General features: G+C 37.7%; 3 protein-coding genes across 5 annotated transcripts in view; 2 read left to right on the top strand and 1 right to left on the bottom strand.

Moving 5' to 3' along the window:
• syt7b (synaptotagmin VIIb) overlaps positions 1–25,277 on the top strand; it is a 112,000-nt gene that overhangs the window by 69,083 nt on the left and 17,640 nt on the right. For 2 of the 3 annotated variants that reach the window (XM_028014969.1, XM_028014971.1), the window contains 2 exons: positions 3,623–3,970; positions 10,153–10,275. In XM_028014969.1, coding sequence (XP_027870770.1) covers positions 3,623–3,970; positions 10,153–10,275 — 471 coding nt within the window. The remainder of the gene's footprint in view (positions 1–3,622; positions 3,971–10,152; positions 10,276–25,277) is intronic. The other variant, XM_028014970.1, reaches the window with a different exon arrangement.
• Positions 17,592–19,565, top strand: LOC114143170 (uncharacterized). Its single transcript, XM_028014972.1, has 2 exons — positions 17,592–18,492; positions 19,192–19,565. The coding sequence occupies exons 1-2, from the start codon at positions 17,750–17,752 to the stop codon at positions 19,412–19,414; spliced, it is 966 nt and encodes a 321-aa protein (XP_027870773.1). The 5' UTR covers positions 17,592–17,749; the 3' UTR covers positions 19,415–19,565.
• Positions 21,396–24,794, bottom strand: LOC114143171 (G2/M phase-specific E3 ubiquitin-protein ligase-like). Its single transcript, XM_028014973.1, has 4 exons — positions 24,685–24,794; positions 23,908–24,077; positions 22,950–23,164; positions 21,396–22,815 (listed from the first exon to the last, which is right to left on the bottom strand). The coding sequence occupies exons 1-4, from the start codon at positions 24,724–24,726 to the stop codon at positions 22,580–22,582; spliced, it is 663 nt and encodes a 220-aa protein (XP_027870774.1). The 5' UTR covers positions 24,727–24,794; the 3' UTR covers positions 21,396–22,579.

Here is a 25,277-nt window from a genome sequence, read left to right as displayed (position 1 = left end):
GCTGTATTCTTAACTTTTGCGTTTCTCACATTTGAACACATTTGACACTGAAGAAAGTAACTTATTCTTTGGTAAAGCATGTCATTTATAAGAAATTGCTCTTAAATTATTCTAAATATTACATATTCTTAATTAAGTTGAGCAAACAAATCAATATTTTTGTTAGATTGGGTTTTACTTTTTTATACTCTATACCTTTTTTTACATTATTTCTGTTAGAGAGGGTTTTTTTATTCTAGATTAACAACTACATTTCATCAATAACTCAATCCTTTTACTGATACTTAAATTGTAATACAATATGACTGCTCTCTATTTCATTTACAGTTGAAACCAGAAGTTGGTTTGCGATCCAAAATCAGACCAAGTCCAGCCATTATAGAGCTATAAATCTTTTCTTTATCAGTTCTTTGCACATTACACTACCATTTTCAAACTGACAAACATTCCAAACAAGAGGGAGCCACCCCTCTGATTCAAACCACCTGGCTTTTAAAGTATGGCCAGGACTAATTAAGGAGCGGAGACAACAATTACCTTTCCAGGTAAACAAAAGAACAAACATTTGTGCTAAACAATATTCCTAAACAAATATTTACAGAATTACAACTAACAATTTAACAAAAACAAAAATAAGCTGGAACCAAACAAAAAATAAAACAAACATCTCTCCTCCTTCTCAAACAATGGACCTTCCCAGTAAGGTATATTGGAAACACCAGGTCCTAGGCATCACTGCTCATGGGCGCGCCTCCATGGCAACACATGACCTCAAAGGAAAGAGAGGATGATGAAAACAAAAAATTAAATAAAGCAACAATACAGGAAGCACAAAAAACAACAACACCTGTTGAGGGGGGTAAATCCCTCACACCATACAATAAAAAGACACAAACATATTTTTCTTACAGTCTGAAGTTGAATCAGATCAAATTTCTTTTGTTTTAAGTCAGTTAGAATCACCAAAATAATTTCTATTAGCTAAATTGCACAATATTGAGAGAAAGAATGTGTAAGAATTGTTTAATAATGTAATCAAAGTCATCAGAAGTTTTCATACAGGATGATAACGACCACTTTAAGGGAAAAAACCCAGATGATGATGTCATGGCTTTGTTAACGTCTGATAAGTTAGCTGAGACATTTAAGATTTTGTTCTGCTATTTATTTTCTTTCTCCAGTAGCCTAAATTGCACAAGCAAAGGAATGAGCCAAAAATGTTATAGAAATATGTTAGTTCTCAGAATTGCAAACTTTAGGAGATTTGGAAAAGTAAACAGAAGTCTCAACCTCAGGTAGGAAACCTTTGTTCCATCATCACTGACCACTTTGAACTGCTGCCAAGATGTTGGACCAGCTGTGTGGTCCAACATCATAATGTGGTGTCACCTCTGTTGAGGGCATCATTTGGATCTCAGCAGGTCCAGTTCTGACTCCGTCATCTTTCTGATGCTACCAACAAGAAACATTGACACAATTAATTACATCATTTTTATAATCTCAAAAGCACAGTATCCAAAATAGAAGGTTATTTTGTTTAATCTACTGTCAGAAAAAGAAAGTCCTTTCAACAGTACTTGTCAGACTATATAATCTGTTTGTATCTATACATGCATAAAAATGTGAGGTCAGTGTTTTTTTATAGGTATTTCTGAACGATACATGTGCCATAAGAGGCTGTGACTGTTTGATGCTTTCAGACTAACCACACTGAGGTCTAATTTATCCATTACCTTCAGCTTGTGTGTGGGTCCATATAACTTTGCCATCTGCACCGATTTGAACACTTACAGCCAAACATAGGAAATTTCAGTAACAGCCTCAGTGTTTAAATAACTCTCTGTTTCAAACCAAGACTATAGTCACCACATAAAAAAAAAAAAACACGACCAGTTTTTGCTCTTGTTTTGGGGTTAAGAAATGCTATTTTATTGTATCATATTATATTATGTGCCAATGTAATAAGCCATTTATCAGTTTGTACTTCAATCCCATACACTCTGTTGCCATTTTTCTCCCAATTTTCTTCCATTTTGTATTTGTAAACACACTATTTTATGCTCAGGTTATGAACCTCCTACCTGTCTAACTTTTAAATACTTAACAAACTTAACTTGTTTAAGTAATTTGATGAATTTATAAATGAGCCATAAACAAAGCAGAATTCTGACATAAATTCATTGAATTAAAAAAGACTTTAGATTACACCCCATTTCCATCAGCTGTGGCTCTAGTCTCATTTGAGCTACTTGATGCCAATAATTCATAGCTACTTATGACTCTTGATCAAAGCAAAGTAACTGTAAAATATGAGCCGATTTTCAAAGATCGCTGTAAATATTAGCTGTCTACATGGGTACAAATTGTCTCAAGCATAGTGTGATGGTAGATGGCTCCTTACTAGACATGAAATGTCCACAGAGGTGATTGGTTTACAGATGTTTATGTCAATTGTACTGAAGGATGATATGCAAAATGTAAGTAGTTAGTTGCACATCATAGTTTAAACCTGAAAACTTAAAAATTAAAAAAAAAGATGTTATTAGCACAATACATTACACAATACACAATACATGTGGATACATTCATCCACATGTATTAAGTTTTACTATTGGGTGCAAGTAAATAAATAACAATAAAAAAAGCCCCCGAGTTGAATTATAAAAATGTGTGTGTGCGTCCTTGTTTACATAAGAGCTCCTGCATTTACTAGATGCAGCTTTGCTTAGCACCTCTGGGTGCTTTTTCTCTGGCGCTCCATCGGGGTTAAGGCCGAGTTAATACCAAAGAGCTCCGCTAACACAGCTCCTGTCCAGGTTGTAAATCCTCCCTCAGAGCTTTAGCTAAAAACTGAGCTGTTTAGCACAGGCTTACAGTTATCAGGCATGGCTGTGATTGAGGGGAGTATAAGAAGAGTAGCAGCATTACACGAGTATAACAGAAAGAGACCAATAATTAGAGAACAGAATTAAAGAGCAGTGATTGAAGGCGGTGGGGAGATGGAGTGATGAGAGGGCTGAGGGTGGGGAAAAGATGAATGGACAGGGGAGAGATGAAGAACTGCTGAGTCTTGGAGCGCAAAGGTAAAAAGGAGGAGTGGGAGGAGTGGAAAAGGACCTTAGAGAAAGACGGATGGAAGCAAAAGTCATCAAGTCAAGAAGGTAGAAGTAGGTCAAAGCTAATTAGAGAGAGCGATAACGTCCAGCCACAGTTTTTGCTGGAAGCTCCAGCTAAGTGATAGTGATACTTCAGTTTAAATCAAGTTAAATTTTGCAGGGGTTTGTTTTGACACAATTTTAATGGAAAGAAAATTGAGTGTTTACATTACATGCTTTTCCACTGACACACACACATGCACTTTTATGCAGCCTAAGCTCGAACGTTGAAGCATCAGTCTTTATCTAGGCACCACACATAACAGCAACTTTTCTGTTGTTCTGTTTCTATTTTCTACGTTTTTGCCCTTTTTCCTTACTAACATTTTTTCTTTATATCAGCAGTCACATGCTCCCATTTGTTGAGCTTTTTTTTTTTTGCACCTTTCAATCCATGTTGTGTCTAATTCTAAGCTCTGCCCTCTTGTGTCCATCTGCTTCCTTCCTGCTCACATCGTTCCGCTCAGTTTCGGGGATGCTTCCCTCTCGTCTGCCTCCACTCTGGAGCACATCCCCTCATCGGCTGTCGCGCGTCCCCGGCCTCTTGTCCGCCAGCAGAGCCTCCAACAGCCCCTCACCCACCAGCCCCCTCCGGGTCCCAATGACCCCCCGGTCACCTCACAGAGCCTGGGTCAGTTGCACACAGGCCCAGGCGGCGGGGGCCACCGTGGGGGCCCGCGGGGGGTCCGGGGGAGTCCGGCTGGAGCTTCCAGGTATAGAGGGACAGGGGCTGGCCGATCACGGTCAAATCCAGGAAGCTGGGACCACATGATGGAGCAGATTCGCCACAGAGGTCTGGACGTCAAGTCATTCCTGTAAGTGTCATGAAGTTCTCTACTGATTTAAAACTTTTATTTGTACTTATTCATTTGTTAATTTATTTATTTATAACCTGGCTAAAGAGAGAACTAGCAGTAGTAAAGTTACTAAGTCCTTCAAATAGAGTTGATTGAGTCCTTTCAGTTTGGTTTTATCATTAAAACATGGTAATACCAAATTATTGTTTGTAACATCTTTAATGTATTTTTGATGTTTAACTAATCAAACAATTAAGTAGAATGTGGCATTGAAGAAAACCTAAACATATTGCTTTATGAATGTTAGAAATTAATGTAAGTGTTGCTTCATAATTTATAGGATAAATATAAGAAATTAAGCTTTTCCAAGCAAGTGTGTGATAATTTATAATAAAAAAATAAGACAAGATAAACCAAACCTGTCATACATCTTTTAATCATGTACTGTCATTCTCACGTCATACATCTTACTAATACATTAATTATATTATTTAGTGCAGAGTAAGAGAATGTGTGTAACTCTGTGTAGGTAATAGATCAGATACGATGCACTTTAAGTAGACTCAGTGATTTCAAGTATATCAGTGAAAGTAACAAGTTTGCTGTCAGTGTTGGAAATGCTGAGATGGATTTTGTGTTGGTGTTTTAAGTTTTACATTAAGCTTGTATTTCCCTGAGTTTTTGTTTGCTTAAAGATTGCGCTATTCAGTGTTTTTATAAATCATAGTAAATCATTTTCTCTGCAGCACTCTGTAGCTAGTCCCTGCACACACATCTCACAGCTGACTGCACACAGAGCACAAAGGATGGCTTCTTTATAGAAAAATAGCTTGTGCCTTATGCTCCAGTTTACTGTGGTTGAAAACATTTATTTTTTTGTATGTTTAACTGTTTTATTGGTATATTTACAAGTAAGAAAATAAGGTATGTTCACCTAGGCTCACTTTTTGTAAACATACTCATGATGAGCTCAGAAACTGACACAAAAACCTTATATAATGAAGTCAGGAAAAAACTGACATTGACAACATGTAATCATATAATTGCATGTAATGTCAGATCCAGGAGATAAATGACTATGCAGCATCTTAGATTTAACTTACAACATTCAATGTTTGTAGAAATGCAACTATATCAAACCAAAGGAAGGAGTATGTGTAATATTTAAATAAGCACTCTTGTACTTTATGGTGACATATGTATTTTTATGCCGAAAGTTCAAACCCTAAAACTGTATATGTATCCCAGCTTTGAAATGGTACAGATACATAGATGAACTGGCACTCAATATTTCAATATATGAGGCATATTGCGTTGTAAGATCCCTAAATAGCATTGCAGTATTTTTTCTTAGACTACAGAAATTTCAGTTGGTAACTTTATAATCCCTTTGAGGCTGTATACCTTAGCCCACCACACAGTAAACATGGTGGGCTAAGGTATAGAGTGTGGTGTATACAGTGGACACTTTTCTATTTGTGGCTCAGTATTTACAGACTAACTTATTTATGGATGTTTAGAGAATATCTGATATATTTCAAAGAAAATGCAGCATGGGAAGGTGAAATACTTGGTGTTATGACTGGCTCAAGGTCATTGTTACTTGACAAATTCAAAGCATCCAATCCAAAGGTCAGTGCTTTTCCTTTGCACTTATTGGCTGAACCTCCAAAATTGCAAATAATGAAAATTGAAGGCAGTAGCTGTTGTGGTAATGCTGCAAGATTTTCCACTGTTTGCATTAATGAATGTTAAGGTATATTTGGAGTGTGAACTACAAAAGTATATTAGCACATTTTAGCCATATGCGAGTGGCTGCGGCTCCTTACCTCCACAAATATCACACATCCACTGTACCACTTATGCCTGCTGATGAATATTTAACACATACCAAGTATTATGTTGGAAGCACCTTGCCAAGTGCCTCGAGTTGTGCCAAGTTATGCCTACCCTATGTAATTTTCTTACCAGCTTAGAAGATTAAGAGTCAGAATTCCCCCTCTGCCTCTGATCCCCAATTAAAATATATTTTAACTCAAACCACCAATCTGACATCAAGCATATGTTTTAATCAAACAATATTCCATGCAATATCTGGTGAACAGGATAGATATTGGAATACAGAGGCCCCTGATTTTTTGAGTTACAGAGTCCAGAGAGATCTTCTCTACTGCTTGACTTGAATGATAAATTACAGATGATGTGCTGTACCTCACCGGCCTCCCCTCTTGACCATAAACACACACTCTTGCACGCATCAATAACCAAACCTCTTCCCTTCTGAGCTTTTTGCTGGTTCTCTTATTAACATTGTCTCCAGGCTGAAAAACCATATTGAGGTTTCATTGCTTGCAATCTCTGTCTTTATGAATGTCAGTGGAGCAAATACATTATTTTTTGGCACCCATGATGATTGGGGATACAGTATTATGCATTTATCAACTGATGGTATGGACAACAAAAAACAGCAGCTTTCTTCCATTTGTATCTTGTGTCACCGCGCTTTTATTCCAGATCGATAGACCTGCTGTAGGTGGTAATGATTTCAGCATCCTTTGGTTGGGGTGCACGCTTCTTTTACTGTCATCTATACAAATTCAGTCAGCCCATCAAACAGCATCATGAGGGTTGTGTTTATGCGTTCCCAGTGGGCTACTGCCTCTTGAGTACTAATATGTTCCCTCTTGCTGTCAATATTTCTTCTACAAACAGCATTGAATTAAGGACAGGAGTGCGCTACATGTGATATTTGCAGAGATGAGAGAAAGATCAGTGGGAAAATGAGCAGAAAACATCAAAAGACAACCTTCATTTTGTAGAAGCTTTTGATCCACCTTACTTTTTACATACTTCTAAACTTTAGGCACACTTTCATGTCTCTGTTGATGTTTGTTTAATCAGTGATGGGTTTTATTTACTATTTGGGAGTTTTGTTTCCTGTCTTAAATTAATAATTTTTTCCACCAAGAACAATAAAACCTCAAATTCTTCAGTGATGTAAGAGTTCAGTATCAAACTTACAGTATATCACTTACTGTAGCTAGGAAAGTGAGATGGCAAGTGTTGCATTAAAAGAACAGTAAAGTGACTCTATTAAGTCATAGGGAGTATACAGTACAACTTTGGGAAGAGGATCTTTCTTAGCTGTCCATTCGAAAGGATTTTTGTGCCTGGACTCTCCTCCCAGTCTCACACTCTTTGCCACCTTGGAGGGAACTTCTTTCTTCAATGGCAAAGGAAGGGACTACTTTATAAAGAAACCCTGTGTCCAAAGTAGTAATTTCAGAGTACTTTTTATGTACCAAGCATCTGTATTCCCAAGAAATAAGCCTTGGCCCTTGGCTTGTTTGAAATTCTGCAAAATCTTTGAATTATAGATTCCCCAACAGAGACATTGTTCCTCTTTTCATCACTGAACTGTTGCTGGTGCTATTCTTCTGAGGGAGAAGAACCACAGCTTCACCAATGCTACCTGCATGTGCCAGCCGAGTCAACATCTGCCCCAGGACAGGAGAGCATCACCTGGAGTTAAAAGGAGAAGAACCTCAGCCCCGCATACGCAGCCCGGCAGAGCGGCTGCTGTATCTACTTTCCCTTTTTATTTATACCAGAGGCCACTGGCACTATTTTTCCCCTTTGCTGCCTCCCCCGTTCCAAGAGAAAGAATGAATTTCAGCTCCAGACGCTTGTTCTACCACAAACTGAGCAGCAGCTGCCTTTGTTTCCCCAGCCGACGCTGCAAAAACCCCTGTGCTGTTAGGTTTCCGTCATTCATTGGAGATTCCTTGCTTCATTAAGGATGACTAATGCAAGAGGTATGCCAGGGCAGAGATAAGTTAGCTTAAGAAAAACAATTTAAATATTGGTTTTGATTTTCTGTTTTGTTGTGTTTTATTGTGTTTTCCAGGATTTAAACTGCTTGGGAAAAAACAGGCCACGTATAGTATTAACAATGTTTTATACGGTTATTGACTGATAGTCATTCTCATCAAACAATGTGAGTTCACTGCATTTTACCAGAGCTTTTCTTTCCTCCCTTTCACTCTCCAACAACGTGACGATTTTTTCTTTCTGCCTGAGGAAAGCTTATAGTGGTGATGTTAAATGTGATTCTTTCACCTTATTGGCTGAAACCAATTTTAAAAAAGTGTGTGAATAGCCAATAAACGCCAGTATGTTAATCAGGTGTTCGTTCCCCCCAGTCTTCGAAACAGCTCCGATTTATACTGTAAACAAGCTGAATTCAAATACAAAGTTTACCTTTTTAAAACTTCTGAAACTGCTATTTAAAGCATGGGGTTGTTTCTTCATAGCTTCAAGAAGTATATTACAAAAATCACTATTGCCTCTTAAATTGGTGTTTTTAATCGTTTTTTTTCTCGGTTTCTTTTCTGGCGAAATGTTCCTGGATTTCTCATGGTGCGTCAGAGTTCTGAACAGCAGAATCTGGTGCTGCTAAAGGGAAAACCAGTATTGATGACCATTAAAGTTATAGTCATGCTTTTAGAAGTTTGCATTGAATGCACGCAAGCCAAGCAAGTGGTCTTACCTTTATACTTGACACGTATGTTGGTAATACCCCCTTGAAGAGGGAATATGTAAATGCCTACATTTGGTCCCAAAGTCCAGTTTATCAAAGCTTTCACAATCTGTATCATTATCTGAATCATTACTTTAAGACATGTCAATAGCCCCTTCAAAAAGTCTTGAGTATAACAACATAAATTGCAAATTTCTGTATCTATAAAAGTTTTATTTGCTTTGTTTAAAGTAGTGTACACTCTGCAAATGTCAGAGGTCAGTACATTGTCACTCGGTCGTATTATTATTCATGTTATTATATCATTGTTTATTTTTTGTTAGTTTTTACTTTTTAGTATTATATATTAGTTTTGCTGTTCTTTCATTTTTTTACATATAGTTTAGTTGAGTGTTACTAGCTATGGAAGTTAATTGATTAAAGTAATTTAATGGAAATGCGTACCGTAATTGATTTTGGTATTAAACTCATATAGAAGAGATGTTGTTTGTGTTTATTCCATATTTACATGTGCAGTACTGCTCAAGACTACCAGTGTTGGACATATTCTTTTAACTATTGTTTTTTTAATATTTAAGCCTCATCAGGCAGGCATTCATGAACAATAACTGAGACTGAAAGCTATTTTTCTATTATTTCATAATAATCAAGTGGTAGCCTGACTTGGTATTTTAGATCTAAATTAATTTTATTAATTTTTGCCTTTGACATTTAGTAACAGTTTTTCATAGTCAAACTAAACCCATTCTTGCACAGAAGGAGAAAAAAGTTTTATCATCTCCTGTTATCTCAAATAAATCTAGAAATAACAACAAATATTGTACACACTCTAATCTCAGCATTAAGAGATCAAACAACCAAGGACTCAGTATGTGATAAATAAACTGGCACATTAACAATCAGTCCTTCCAGAACAAGCTGCTCATCCTATTGTGACAGAATGCTGAGTGATCATAGGTTCCACGGCTCGACTCATTGTATAAAATGTGAGAATAAGACTTTTGTAGTGATTAATACGTTCTGTGCCTTTTAATAGCTCATTCCTACAGAGGTGTAAAATGAAAAATATCAAGCAATGTCTTGATCTTTTTAACTTGGTCTAAGCATATTTGCAAACATTAGAAATGGGAAAATTAAACTCAGAAATTTAAAGATGTGAGCAACTCTTTGCATAAATGATCCCATTGGGGATGGAAATTCATATTTCCTAATCATGTAATTTTGTCTGCCAGAGTACAAAGACTATCCTCATACGTTATTGATATTGATTTATCGACTGTTGTTCACATAATCTACTTTAGTTGTAAAATACATCTGAAGAAAACGTGACGGTTCTTAAAACTTGTTTTGCATAAGTAATGAAACGGCAAAACCTCATGCTTTCTAGATGTTACCGATTGCATGCAGATTTTTATAAGATACATTGCAAAGGTGTGGTTGCAGTTTTTGCTAAGATGAAACACTGTAGTGTCCTCATATCGTTCTACCACCTCTCTCCCACTCTCTCTTTGTACACCAAATGAATGTGTGCTGGGTGTGTTTCCCATCACTGCCTGTCTGTGTGTTTTGCCTGGAATATGTGTGTGTCGCCGTTTGTCCACATATTCCACCTGTGTGTGGACTTGTGATCCCTTGTTTGTCTCTGTATGTGTGTGTCCAGTGAGGGGAAGATGGTTGTTCTGTCTCTAGCAATCGGGCTGGCTGAACAGGATGACTTTGCCAACCTCCCAGATCTTCAGGAAGCTCCGGCAAGCAAAGAAAATGAAACCACACCAGATAAAAGGTAATTACAGATGGAGGCGCATGAATGTGAGCACAATATGTGAAGTAGACAGGAGTGTCATAAACGCCTCACACTGTGTAAAATCTTCAGTAGTTCAGCTTTCTAAGTTGTTCAAAATGGGACCTCTAGGTGTATTCTTTGAGTCCTGATAGTTTGATATTGGACTTCAGTGGATCAGGCTTGATGCTGTCTAGTTAAAAAATCCCAATAAAAGTTGAAGTTGAATCCTGCAGTTCGAAGACTGAATGTTGAAGTTTTGTGTGTTCCTCGAGTTATTTCTGCAGAATGGCATGTTGCTCAGTCCTGTGGGACACTGGTGCATTTTACGGTCTTCATAACATGAGGGATATGCTTATGGTAAATGCAAAGTAATTGTCATTTAGCTTAAGGTTTCAGTAAAGCTTTTTATATTATCTGTTAAAATTTTACAGCTGATTGATTTGTTTTGTGTGATTCCTGTTTTGTACTGTATGTATTCAGAGATTTGTATGGCTATTAGCCCCTCACTGATTAGGAAAATTAAAGTTTCACAAAAAAACAAAATAAAATGTAACTTAAACTCTCTAATAATACTTTAGCCTTATGTTTCCACCATGTCTCCATGGCCTCATAGAGATTTGTTTTTATTTTAATTATTCTGTGAAAAGTTGATCCTGTTTGAAAGTGTGATATAATTTTAAACTTTTCAAGCTTCATGTCATAGATGAAACTCCAAACACCCTTGTAGTGTAGTAAGCACTTAAATTAAAAAACTCCCCAAACTCGACTAATTCCCAGAAACAGGTAAACAACTTGACCACGTCATTCTCTAGCGTTAACTTATAACATTACATTTTCTGGATTTCTCTCCCTCGAATATGCTAGCTCTCTGTCATTTTGCCCTAAAAGCTTTGTGGGCTTTTAAAATTTCCCACTAATTTTATGCCCAACTTGAAGTTTTCTCTCATTTTTATATTACATAATAGCACAATCTCCCACCAGTTGTTTCCTTTATTTGTTGTTGCTGCATTTTCACTCCCATATCCTCTGTGGTCCCCACCCAGAACTTTGAAAGTCTGCTTGACTGCAGCTCTTTGCTGCTCCTTTGATGTTTGAATCGCAGACACAGGAGCAGGGCACCCTCATTATTTAGAAGTAAGATTCTCTGCATGAAACGCTCGTCTAAAAATATGCTAAGTTCTCTCATCTACCAGTGATCTCGCAGCAGCAGTCACAGACTAACGCAGTCTCCCAGCTGGTGAACAAAGGACTGCACAGGCTTCTCTCTTATCGCATCAGTGTTAGAGGGATAAAGTACTTACCGTACTGCCTTCACTCTGCTGGGCTCAGGACAGCAGGGCATAGTTCAGGAAAAGCAGCTACACATTCCAGCGTAGGTGTTTTTATGTGATGTTATTGTTTTTTCCCATTAAATATCTCAGCTGCGCAAAGTTTTATCAAAACATTCCTTCAGTACATCAAACCATGCTGCTATAACTAGGTTATCTGTGAACTTTTGGTGGATGAAGACTAGAAGCTTGCCTTGGAAAGGAATGCAATATAATTCTTTTTTTTTTTTTTTTTTTGGGTGGGGCGGGGGTTGCAAAAATGATTTATAAACAGTGTTGTAAACAAATGATGACCACCACTGTCTAGCCTGTGGGGTTGTCAGGTGCCTCATTCTGATCACAGCCCAGCCACCTCGCCTCCACCCAGAGGGCTCATGTGGGCCAAGTTGTCCACTGTTCTTCCTCATCTAATAACAGCTCTCTATCATCATCATCTCTATCTGTCCTTCTCCTCCCTTTTGTTTCTGTAGTTACTTTTCGAGCTGCATTTCTGTCTGCTGGTCTGCTCCTGGCTGTTGTCAGAAAGCCTTCAGCACGACTGAGTAAGATGCAATGGGATGATCCCGCCAAGATTATGTGTGACAAAACAAGAAGCTGTCAGACAGCTACACAGAGCGAGGATGAAGGAAAATCATTTGCTTCTAGCTTCTCTAGACGAATTATGCTTCAAGACAAAAATAGGCTCAAAACTGGAGCTTTGAGGCAAAACTTTTGCCATATATATCTTTCAGCTGGAAAACCTAAAAAATAGATAGCAGATAAATAAACTGATATGGTTTAAATATAAATAAGAAAAAAACAAGCTGCATATGGACATGTTGCATGATGAAAGCTAAATTTAGATCTATTATAATTTGTAAACTTCTTGCTTCTTTGTGAACTCTCTGCAGAAAAGATATCTCACCATAACAACTGCGTCTTGGTTTTTTCTCCAGCTGGAAACTATGTCGATAAAAACTGTGAGCCTGAAACAAAACAGTAAATGTAAGTGTGTGGGCTGTTCTAAGTTATAAGAGGTTAAAATCTCTGTGGATCTCAGATGAGCCACAGAATCTGTAATAAGTTTAGGAAGTTCATTATGAGTGATCTCTTTCACAGTGTGCTGACTCATTTCATCCCCTGTTAACATGAACATATCACTCTAACTTCATTGTCTTCTCAACATTACAGCTACAAAGCTAATTAGTGGTATGATACAAATTAACGACTATTTCCCCTTGCTAAATAAGCTTACTCTGCTTTTTTACACTGTTATGTGACTTATACATTAAGCCACATAACTGGAAATTATGCAAATTCTCATACTTTTTTGAAGCTATAATTTTAATCTTAACCTTGACTTGGTGACAAACCGGTATTTCTTCAAATGTAATCTCTGCATTTAACAGAGATTCCAATACACTTTGAGGTGACAGTGCCTCGCTTAATTTAATGCTACTAATATATTTTTAACATTTGTCAGAAATGCATTTATATAGTACATTATCACTTTTTCTTAATTACACCTCATTTATCAAAGGTTTTGCTTAACAATGCACCTGGTCTACTGTATTCAATAAGTGTAAAATCTTATTTAGCTTATGTACTTTTTAACATGCTGTTTTAATACATAAGAACCTTGGTTTGGTTCTTGTTTTGTTTTCTCGTTCTTCTTTCTGAGCTTCACTCCCTGAGTTACTTTAAAAATAAAATTACCGTTATGCCTTGTAGTGAGTTTTTTTTTCTGTTGAGCTTTTCAAGTGTCAAAATAAATACACAGGTCATACAAATCTATGAAGTCAGCATTGACTTTTATCTGCAGGAAGAGTTGTGTTGACACTGGTTTTCAGTGCTAAGCCTAGTGGGCAGATCCAAATGAAATAAAAACACAACCTCAGAAGTCAAAAGAGAAATTGGCACTTACAAGTTGTGCCATTTTGCAAAATATTCAGTAGACTCATTGCATTGACTGTTGTTTCACCAAAACCATGACTAATTGTCTCATTACAATGTTTAAAATAGAAAGATAATGTTGAGTTTTTTTTATTGCATTGCTTTATTGACAGATCTTAGGCAGTTGTCAGGCTCAGATATTTTTTCTTGATTAAAACTAGGCTATTGGGTGTATCCTAAACATCGTCACACTTCTGTGGTCAGATGTTGACATTTATGGGATTGCAGGTGATGGCTTTTTTCAAAGAGCAGTTTAACCAAGAAGTTAGAATTTATTCAAGTTTCCATCTGAACTGAACAACAATGGCTTGTTCTTTTATAGAAAACAAATCATGTAGCTAACCTGTGCACAAATATGGTTAGCTTACCTGTAAGAGGAGATGTTTTCAAACTGTGTTTAATTTTGACACCTGCATCTGATGGGCTCTGGTTTTCCACTATTTGATTTATATCTAAGTTTTGGTGCGGAGTTGCTCAGCTGTGACTTGTCAGTGACTATTCCCCACTGGAGGAGTTGTTTTCCATTCTTCTTTTGCAAGATTCTCTGTAATGTAAAATCTAAAATGGTTGACATCTGGACTATGTCTTTGATCACACTTTGCCAAAGAAAAAAAAAATCCTAAATTTAACATGCAGAAGATCCTCTCTCCATCCTCTAACTCTGTTAATGGGTCCTCTAATCTGTGATATGCAGTTTTACGTTAGGTAAGTCCATGTGAGTCACTGTAGTGGACTGGACAAAGCCGGACATAATCACCCACCTGCAGATAACGATGGTGGCTCGGAGGCTGTTTTTGTTATTATCGTCTGAGAAAGCTGCCTTTGCATGCCAGAGCTGCATCTTAATGAGCTCAGGGATGCACCACACACAGAGATGCAACGGGGAAATAAATATGAATAAACCCAAAAGAGTTCACGGGTCCCAGACAACCCACCTTTGAACAATGAGGTTGTAAAAGCTGTGAAGACATGTGATGCGTTTCAATATGAAACATTTCTGTATAGTTTGATTTTGTGTAAGCCAGTAATGTTTTATGTCCATGCAAAATTTCACTCGCAGTCATTTCAAACGGCCCATTCTGTTGCACCTTATCAACCTAAAATCGCTAAGGAGCTGTAAACATGTTTCATCAAAGTTGAAATGAAATAAATATTGCACTTATATTGTATTGAATTGATATGATGTATGACTTCAGTACATTATATACATTATATCATGAAAATAAATATTACAATTTTAAATTATTTTTCATTTAGATGCAGTCCTGTATTTCTCAGAATCTTGGAGCATCAAGATTTTTTTTTTTTTTCTTTTGCAAATAGGTCATATAGTATTTTTTTTTACTTCTGGATCAAAATTTAAACTACCAAAATTTGGCTTGATACGTAGCAAATTAAGATTGAGTCAGAATTGCCCAAAAAGGGCTGAACACAACCTGAATTTTTACTTTATTTTATTTTTTATTTTTGAAAATTATAAAAAGGATGAAATCAGTGCAATGTTATCCATCTTAATCGCCCTGAGAATTTCTGTATGGAGAAAATCTTAAAAATTTACAATCATGAGGCTCATATTTGCTCTTAGGCGGTCAGCAGCTGCTTAAGGTGTCTGAGCACAGAGCTACAGACAATAGAAATAAAATATGTCCCATAAACATTGGTTTGATCTCTGTCTGATGTTTAGCTGCTTTAAAATGTCCTCACACATAGTAAATATTTATTTAAATTACTTAGCAGAAAAATCAAAAATAAAAAAGCACCCTCCAGGTTATAATGATCTGCCAGTGTTGTGTTTGCTGCTGGCACTGTAGTCCAACATGGCCTGAAATTATAAATAGTCATTTGACAGTGAGTACTGACAGTGTGTGGGAGTTTATGTTTCCACACTGTCATTCAGTGGATCAACGGGAAAATGTTTTTACACAGAGATTAGAATAAACAAATTCAGACCAGTCCCTTCAGCTCCACATATATTTTAATGCTTTGATGTTATTTCATCTTAACTATAGTTTTATTTGACGATGGTGCGGAGTTGCACATTGTAACACAGTATGTTATAGATCAAGCAGGAAGTTGTCACCTTTTAACAGATGACATATTTGGAAAGTTGACTCGTTCCAAAGTTAGTCTTAGGCAGCAATCACAGAGAGTCTCACCATAATAACTCCCCGGGCTGCCCGTCATCAGTCCCTGTACTGTAGTCTTCAGAACCAGTGGTGGCCTGAGAGGGAAGATGATTGGAAGGAAAAAAAGAGATGTAGGTCAGCACAAAGGAGGATCTTTTGGAAAAAGAAAAACTGTCTAAAATCCAACTGCAGCTCATTCACAATTCCTTCTGCTGCTGCCTTGGTCACAGAGTTGATTTAAGGCAGGTCATGAAAGGGGTGGGGCTGAAGGTGACAGTGATCAGCTCTTGATGTCAGTAATCAAATGTTATTGATTTTGTTTAGAATTTTTACAAAAGGAAAGGGGACATTTTATGTTGTGTTTTATGCATAAATCTACAAAAAAAAAAAAAAAAGAAAAGCTACGCCCAGTGGATAAATCTTTGAAAACAGGACAGAGGAAGTTAGTTCCAGCAGCACCTGGCCGGTCCATCTTCGTAGATGGCTCCATTAGTTGTATTAGCTGCCATTCTGAGGAGGGGGAGGAGGCTCAGTGATTTGTCCCTGCTGAAGGGGAGCGCTGACTGCTCTGACATTGAAACCTGGGCCTCATCCATCAAAAGACATGGGACCAATATTGCATTTTTGTGGTCTCCTAGGGCGACTGTATGATCAGCAAGACCCAGATACAGAATGTTTATGGAGACACACTTCCTACCCTGGTCCTGCTGGTTCAGTTCATACTTCAGGTTTTCACCCAACCATTCGCTCTTATTCTTCCCTTTCTGTTGTCTGTTTTTCAAAACCCCCCTCAACATTTTTCCCTTTAGATTCCACCTTGTATCCTCATCTCTTCAATCCTCCATCGCCGCCATTTTTTATTCTCTCTCCCATCTCTGGTTTATCTAATTGCATAAAAACCTTCCTTCTTATTCTCTTTGTTGTTATGCCAGTTTTCTCTCCTATTTCCCTTTCCACCCTCACTATTCATTTAATCCCAGTTTTTCTGAGGGTGGTGACTGGTGCTGTGATGGAAACAATGTCACATCATTGCATCTCTATCAGTGTAGATGACAGTCAGTCTGGCCAGAGTTCTTCACTGCTAAACATTAAAAGAAGAAATTTGATGCTTTTTCCTTCATATCTATAAAGTAAATGTGATGTTGCAGTAAGATTCATGTTCTTATAAGCATTTTGATTAAAGCTTTGAATGAGAATGCTTAATTTTCTAAACAGTTTAGTTAAATTATCTGACATCACTCATAAGAAGGCCTACATTATTATTTTTTTATCCCTCCAGTGGGGGGTCTTTTTGTGGGCTCTAGTGTCCCTTATACGAATGTAGGCTGACGGGAAGGGGGAGAAGACATGCGGCAAATGTCGCCGGGTCCGGGAGTCGAACCCCCTCCGGCCGCGTCTAGGACTCAAGGCCTCCAAACGTGGGTCGCGCTATCCCCTACGCCACCACGGCACGCCCAGGCCTACATTTTTTTTAAACTATTCTCCTGGTTGAAGCCAAGCATTTAGCACAATATTTGCTATTACAAGTTCATATGAATAATTTTATTCCAAGGTAGACTATGCCGATGATTTTGGTGTGGCTTTTTGAATTCAAATTTTCAGTGAATTAACTTTTTACCAGTATTCTGTGGTTACAGGTGATTGTTAGACTTTGAGCAGGTGTTTCTTATTCATTTATTTATTTTAATTTACGATAAAAATTATTGACTTTTTAATACATTTTGAGTACAATATCTTACGGTGGCCCTGAGGTGCAAAGCACAACAACATTAACGAAGCACAATTACAAATTCAAAAACACAACAACATTAACGAAAACACAACGACATTAACGAAAACACAACGACATTAACGAAAACACAATGACATTAACGAAAACACAACATTAACAAAAACACAACGACATTAACGAAAACACAACGACATTAACGAAAACACAACGACATTAACGAAAACACAATGACATTAACGAAAACACAACGGAAAAGGTATGTCCCAGTGGGAGACCTAAGAAATCGCTGATTGGACTACAGCTCGTTTTACTTTTGAACCGGAAGTTATTCTGGCTACAACGTGTTTTTTAATAACATGAATGTTCTCGGTGATCCAAACCTTACTACTGCTATTCGAGAGTCTTTTGACTCAGGACATACATATGAGGTGATACTGGACATGCTTCGGACCAACCACAAAGTGTCAGTTAGTATGCGTTCACTAAAGACTTATTTAAAAGAAGCGGGGCTACATAGAAGAGGCAACTACTCTCCACTTCGGGAAGTGAGGCGTGCCATTACGGCCGAGCTGAGAGGACCAGGGCAATTATTTGGCTATCGGACCATGTGGCAAGTTCTCAAACAAAAACACAACCTGTGTGTCAAACGTGATGTTGTAATGAGACTGCTGAGGCAGCTGAACCCTCAAGGCATCGCTCTGAGGACTCGCAGGAGATTTACAAGGCGCACCTATCACTCTATGGGGCCCAATTACATATGGCATGTAGACGGCTACGACAAACTGAAGCCATTCGGCTTGGCCATCTCAGGATGCATTGATGGATTTTCGAGAAGAATGATGTGGCTTGTTTGTGGGGCAACAAACAACAATCCTTCTGTCATTGCCCAGCATTATATAAACTGTGTCAAGAGTCTTGGAGTGATACCAATGAGACTACGAACAGACCTCGGCACAGAGAACGGGACTGTGGCAGCAATACAGTGTACCCTCCGCCATGCGCATACGGATTATTATGCTGGGTCATCAAGCCACAGTTACGGATCATCCACAGGGAATCAACGCATCGAGTCATGGTGGTCTTTTTTCAGAAGAGGAAGGTGGGTACATATCTGTGTTTTTCAGATGTCAAGTACAGCGAAAGCTGATCACGGTCTGAAATCCGCGGAAGCATACAGTCTGAGTTTAAAAAGGATTTGTAAAGTAGGTCCAAACTCTTCGTGTGAAAAACAAGGTTCTGGTGACTTTAGTAACATACAGTACACGTAAGTTCTATGTTAGTTAAGCAAATTTTGCAGGTTCTGCAGAAAGTACTACAATACATATTTGTGATATTAATTTTAGTATTACACACAGGTGGGTAGAGTACTCAAAAATCGTTATGGAGTAATAGACGTTACATACTTTTACTGTTTATAAATAAAGGATGAGGTGAAAGCTACTTCTAAGCTTGTGGTTTGTTTATTGTTGTCATGGCAACTCCATAGGAAGTGCCTATGGAGTTGGCAGTCACATAGCTGTCGTTTTGCCAGTTAACATGCCATATTGAATTAGTTTCAAACATTTATTTTCATAAGGCTTTAGCAAATATTTTGTTTCCAAATTAGAATTTTTCATTGTTTGGTTACAGATGCTATACAAATTTTTAGTTTGTACTTGGAAAATTAGGATGCAATATTCCGTTTGACATAGATTTAGAGCATGCTTTCAATGTTATGGACATGGAGAAAGACAGACAATCTTTTAATCATTTTAATATGAAAAAGAACAGAACCGTTTCTAATTCAATGTATCCTCAGGTCTCAGTTTTGGATGGACTTGTTTGGAGATTTAAGAGACTCCGGAAACTTCAACGGAAGCGTTGAGCACCAGTGCTTGCTCAGATTCTGCTTCACCAGAGTTCTGCAGAAAGACTTGGATGAATGCAAAAATCTCTGGAATAACCACAGGATCCGGCCAAACAGACTTGCATCATGTCCTGGGGGGATTCCAAACGAACTCTACCTCTTGCCTCACAGGTAATTGACATCTTCACAAATAGAAATAATGCTTGACATTACATAATAATGCAGAAGTGCTGTTAGCACAAGTTAGGATATCTATTATCTATGTACAAGTAACCTATAGCTGTTAATGTATAGTGTATCACAAAAGTAAGTACACCCCTCACATTTCTGCAGGTATTCAAGTATATGGGATGACACCAACAATATGACACTTTGACACAATGAAAAGTAATCTGATTACAGCTTATATAACAGTGTACATTTATTCTTCCCACAAAATAACTCTATGTAAAGGCATTGATGTCTAAACCACCAGCAACAAAAGTGAGTACACCCCTAAGAGGTCCCTAAGAGTACTCACCAAACGCCGCACACTACATCAAATTAGTCTGCATGGCTGTCACCCCAGAAGGAAGCCTCTTCTTAAGTCTGTACACAAGAAAGCCCGCAAACAGTTTGCTGAAGACATATCAACAAAGGACATGGATTATTGGAACCAGGTCTTACGGTCTGATGAGACCAAAATTAATTTGTTTGGTTCAGATGGCTGCGACAGACTGGCGACCTGTCCAGGGTGTACCCCGCCTCCCGCCTGGAACGTAGCTGGAGATAGGCACCAGCAACCCTCCCGACCCCATTAGGGACAAGGGTGAACAGAAAATGGATGGATGGATGGATGGTTCAGATGGTCTCCAGCATGTGTGGCAGCTGTCAGGTGAGGAGTACAAAGAGAAGTGTGTGATGCCTACAGTCAAGCATGGTGGTGGGAATGCCATGGTCTTAGGCTGCAGCAGTGTAGCAGGTGTTGGGGAGTTACATTTCATGAACCCGAATATGTACTGTGTATAGAAGACTGTTTGCGTCTAAACAGGCGCTAAATCCAGATCTCTCGTCAATCGACTCTTCCTCGGTCAGAAGGACTAGGGCGACTCCAACGGTGCAGCTCAAAAGTTTATTGATGTTTCGTATATGAGAGTGTGTGTATGTGTGTGTGTGTGTGGTTATATCATAAAAACGCACACAGGTTTCGTACACAAAGGACCCAAGATAGGTTGATGGTGGATGTCAGCGGATGCCACTTTCATGCCACCGAGCCACACAGTAGCACAGAAAAACAAGCCACTCAACTACGTGAAACGGAATCACAAAATGAACAGATGCATCTTGGGTAATGTAGTAAACTAAACTAACCGACGGACTTTTAACACTGTGAAATACTGAAGCAGAGCATGATCCCTTCCCTCTGGAAACTGGGTCACAGAGCAGCGTTCCAGCATGATAAAGCCCCCAAACACACCTCTAAGACGACCACTGCTTTACTAAAGAGGCTGAGGTTGAAGGTGATGGATTTGCCAAGCATGTCTCCAGACCTAAACCCAATAGAACATCTTTGACATGTCCTCCAAGCCCAGGAGAGTTAAGGCAGTTTTGGTAAATAATGGTGGCCACACAAAATATTGACACTATAGAAATCTTCACTAAGGGGTGTACTCACATTAGTTGCCATTAGTTTAGACATTAATGGCTGTATATAGTTAGTTTGCGGGAAGAATAAATTTACATTCTTATATAAGCTGCACTCAGACTACTTTTCATTGTGTCAAAGTGTCATTTTGTCAGTGTTATCCCATGAAAATATATACTTAAATATCTGCAGAAATGTGAGGGGTGTACTCACTTTGTGATACACTGTATAAGCTGTCACTGATAGTGCTCACTTATATTGTGTCATATAGCCAGCAACCTCCCCCCAAAAAACAGACAATTACAAGTACTTGTACTAAATATATAAAATATTTGTCACAATTCTATTACTAATTATATTCTGACTTTGCAGATATGGTTCAAGAGATTGTGGATTTCCTGTTGAGGACAGTGATCTGGATGTTTTCCCAGAAGCAAGTCAGGTGACAGAGTTGTGTGGTGATAAAGACATCGAGGAATACCTACAGCAAGTCATGCAACAACATGGACAACAGCAGTCACAAAACTGGGAGTCAGCTATGGAACTGTATTTATTCCTCAAACACATAGCAAGGCTGTAGACACAAACAACCTGAATAAATTTTTTTTTTATATATTTTGTGTCCTGTTCATTTTACTCAAATGAAAACTCATTGTTATGGTAAGAACATATAACATAAAATATTATCTATTTTTAGATATTTTCATATGATAGCAAAATCATATGAAATCATGCTGATAACTGAATAAACTGCCACTTTAGAAGGATAGCCCTTCTAAAGTGGCAGTTTATTCATAGTTATCAGCTCATGAAGTCAACAATCCCTTTGGGCAAATTCTGTTATTTGAGACTGGTGTATGTCTGGTTTAGGCTCACGATACGGGCATTTGTCAAAGCTCTACAATATAAAATTTTGTATCATTTTAAAAGGGAATACACTCGGCTTTCATTTAAGCCAAGCTTCGAATCTGACCAACTCGGAGGTCACCACAGCTTGTTAAACAGAAATAACACAAACTCTTTTTGCCTTACCAAGAAACATTGTTTTTAGTCCAGTGGTATCCAGGGACATCAGGGACACAAGAGTTGACAACTGAAATACTCAGACTAAGAAATCTGGAAATGTATACCATATACTGTTTTTTAGATTAGTCCACCATTATGTAATCCATAATAACCACATAAAAACATGACTGCATGGTAGTATAGATTTGGTACATTTCAGGATTTCTTAGTCTGAGTATTTCAGTTGTCAACTCTTGTGTCCCTGGATACCATTGGATTACAAACAAAGTTTCTTGGTTAGGCGAAAAGGATTCATGTTATTTTGTTTTAACAAGCTCTGGTGACCTGAGTTGGTCAGATTCAAAACTTGGCTTAAATGAAAGCCGAGTGTATCCCCTTTTAAGATGATACAAAAAACTATATTATGGACATATTAGAAATGCCCGGACCATGAGCCTAAACCAGACATACACCACTCTAAAAAAAAATACAGAATTTGCCCTAACGGATTGTTGACTTCATAAGCTGATGTCCCTTTCAAAGCTATCACTTTGAAAAGGACATCATATTATCTAATCTTTTCAGAAATTATGGCAAGGCTTTGCCACCCAGAAATGGAGAACAACATGGACCCATGGAGCAACCATCACAAAATTAGCTGAATGCCAACAGCATTAGAACAAGACTGCCAAGAAATCTCTTCTTTCAGTTTCAGTAGCATCCGAATCCCGGAGCATTTTGTATTCCAAAGTCCATGTTAGCCCTAAAAGCAGCGTAAGATTCCAAAAGTGGCAGTTTCAGTGTATTTGCACAGGTGTTTGCAACAGGAAAGGGTGAATCACTCAAAAACTCAAGATGTGGGGATGGCATCATGCCTGCTGGTGGAATCGCTGTCAGACCTGTAGCAAACATCAGGACTTCCTCTAGACATACAGCAGTGTTTTTCTCTGAAAAATTAAAAACAATGTAGTTAATAGATAATGCATTGCACAAATGATTTATTTTTATGTATGCTTTCCTCCTAATAAAACAAAGGAAAAAAAAACAATTTTAGAATAAAACACAATCCGTCCTTACTAACCTTCGCAATCAAGCAAATAATCTGCCCAGAAGACGATAGTTTTGCCCTCCTTTTGCCGCCTATTGGTTCCTACTGGGCTGAGATCTGGTTTGAACATGGTCTCCAAGTCTGAAGCAGTCAGGGCCTTGGCAGAGAAACATAGGACTGGGGACAGGACACTGGAATGCTGTTGCAGTGCACCGAAAAACCCCAGACTTGCCAGTCCATCTTTGAATCTGTTAAGGATAAAAACATACACACTGAACTTTATTCATAGCATAGATATGAGGTATTCTAAGTCCTGTGTAAATGTGAACCACATTGTAGTACAATATGTCTAAAAAGAAAAGAAAATTAAATATACAAAGTAAAGCTAACCTTTCACAGTGCTCAAAAATCATCATTAAAAGTAAAAATTTATCATTTCAAACTTTAAAAAAAAATGTTTTCACTGTGCAAAAAAAACAAAATTGTGTCATGCAACAGTATATTTTTAGAAATCACATTGAAAAATTATTCATGTGCCATACCTATGATTAATCTGACAATGATTAAAAATATATATATATATATATATATTTATGATGACAAAAGAAGATTATACCTATTGTACATAAAATTCTGAATGGATGATAAAAGTGGTGAAACTCAGAATTTGGAAAGTATTACTCAATATATTACAACATTTCACATAATTTTTCAGAAGGACACACAAAGATGTTACCAACCAAAGATAAAAAACAAAATCAATTAAGGAAAGAAGCTTGTTAAATTTGATATCTGATCAAGTAATTTCATATCTATAATTTGATCACAATTTTTTATACCCAATTAGTTTTTCATAGTAAATTACAACGTCATGATATCAGTGGCAGGTGTGAACAACTGGAAATATGTCATTGATCTTGAGTATTGAGCATCGAATTTTAAAATCTTTATAACATAATATAATATTAATAGCTCACTGTTTAGTAATTACCGTTGAATGGCACTGTGGTTTCTGTCAAGGATGTACCATCTGAGATACTCCTCTACAAAAGTTTTCTTCTCAGAAATCTTCACACTTCTGAAGCAACCAGCAGTTTGGAACATCCCGCTGTTTTGAAAAATTATATTTAGCAGAGATTCATCTGATTCAGCTTCCAGGACCTATAAAACAAGCAGTTTATTATAAGAAGAAGTACAGAACTATCAATTTGACAACTTCTTCGTTATGAATACAAAAATAGCATAAACATTTTGTGCATTTGTGATTTCACATTTCTTGAGATAGGCTGAAATCAGGCCTTTCAAAACAAAAAGATTTGTCAAGCTTTGAGAAAACGAAATTACTATTTTGTTATAATAATTTCCTAATCTTAATCTGAACGTGAAAATAATCTCCAGTTGGCATACAATAAATCTATTTCCTAAACCTAGGTCATTTCCTACCTGCTTTAGAACTTTCCCTATCTCCTCATCTTGAACATCTTCAACAGTGGCGCTGAAACTTGGATTCCCTATCATGTAGTTGACCAGGTTCTTTGAGAGGAAATGTGGTGCCGGTCCCCCATGTACAATCGATACAGCAATCATCTTTCCTGCTAAAAAATACTCATCTTCCCTGGCAGCTGTTGTACAGAGCAAATTATTACTGTGGGTAATTAAATCTTAGATCTGCTTATGACAGACACATAAGCACATGTTTCTGCACATTTTTATACTACCACTTCACTAACTAAGGTTAGTTAGGTTCACTAACCCAAAAATGACTCACCTCTCGAATTGCACCCAACGTAACGAGCTTCTGGGGGTCCATCAAAGATAGGACGATTTCTCAGAATGGCCATAAGAAGCGTGAGAAACTCACGCCTCGGGCCACCTGTGTCCAACCCTTCCTCCAAACAGCCAGCATCATCGTTAAATTTGATGAACATGTCGTTCTTGTCAGAGTATGTGCTCCTCTGAAAGCCCCGAACAGCTCCATCCCACACATCAGTACGACATATGTTGAACCGGCTGACTTTCTTGTGGTCAATATTCTTGGCCAGTTCTGCAATAATATCATGTGGCTGCACGTTTGTTTGTCTAGAAAAAAATAAACTTATTTTAAAACAGTTGATTGATCACACTTAGCATTATGTAATTACGTTCAGGACCAGGATGCAGATTAATTTAATACAAAATATTAAAATTACTAACTTCTGTTCTTCTGGGGGCAGGTCCTGCTTTTTGTCTTCTGTAAAATATTCAATCTCATCATCATCATCAATAACAATGGGCTCAAAGAGAGTGGTGTAGTCTCTGTGGAGAAAAAACATGCACAATATAGATGAGGTAAAAAAAAAAAAAAAAGCATAAAGGTGTACT

This window comes from Xiphophorus couchianus, chromosome 4 (assembly GCF_001444195.1).
Source record: "Xiphophorus couchianus chromosome 4, X_couchianus-1.0, whole genome shotgun sequence".
In the NCBI taxonomy this organism is placed as follows: Eukaryota; Metazoa; Chordata; class Actinopteri; order Cyprinodontiformes; family Poeciliidae; genus Xiphophorus; species Xiphophorus couchianus.
This window is presented reverse-complemented; position numbering and strand designations above follow the sequence as displayed.

What these genes read in the sequence shown, in the direction of transcription:
- LOC114143170 (XM_028014972.1), top strand. Translation starts at nt 17,750, where the DNA reads ATGAATGTTCTCGGTGATCCAAACCTTACTACTGCTATTCGAGAGTCT. An exon ending in TCTTTTTTCAGAAGAGGAAG is followed by an intron (nt 18,493 to 19,191) that starts GTGGGTACATAT and finishes ATGTATCCTCAG; the next exon opens with GTCTCAGTTTTGGATGGACT.
- LOC114143171 (XM_028014973.1), bottom strand. Translation starts at nt 24,726, where the DNA reads ATGGACCCCCAGAAGCTCGTTACGTTGGGTGCAATTCGAGAG. An exon ending in AACCACAGTGCCATTCAACG is followed by an intron (nt 23,165 to 23,907) that starts GTAATTACTAAA and finishes TATCCTTAACAG; the next exon opens with ATTCAAAGATGGACTGGCAA. An exon ending in TTATTTGCTTGATTGCGAAG is followed by an intron (nt 22,816 to 22,949) that starts GTTAGTAAGGAC and finishes TTAATTTTTCAG; the next exon opens with AGAAAAACACTGCTGTATGT.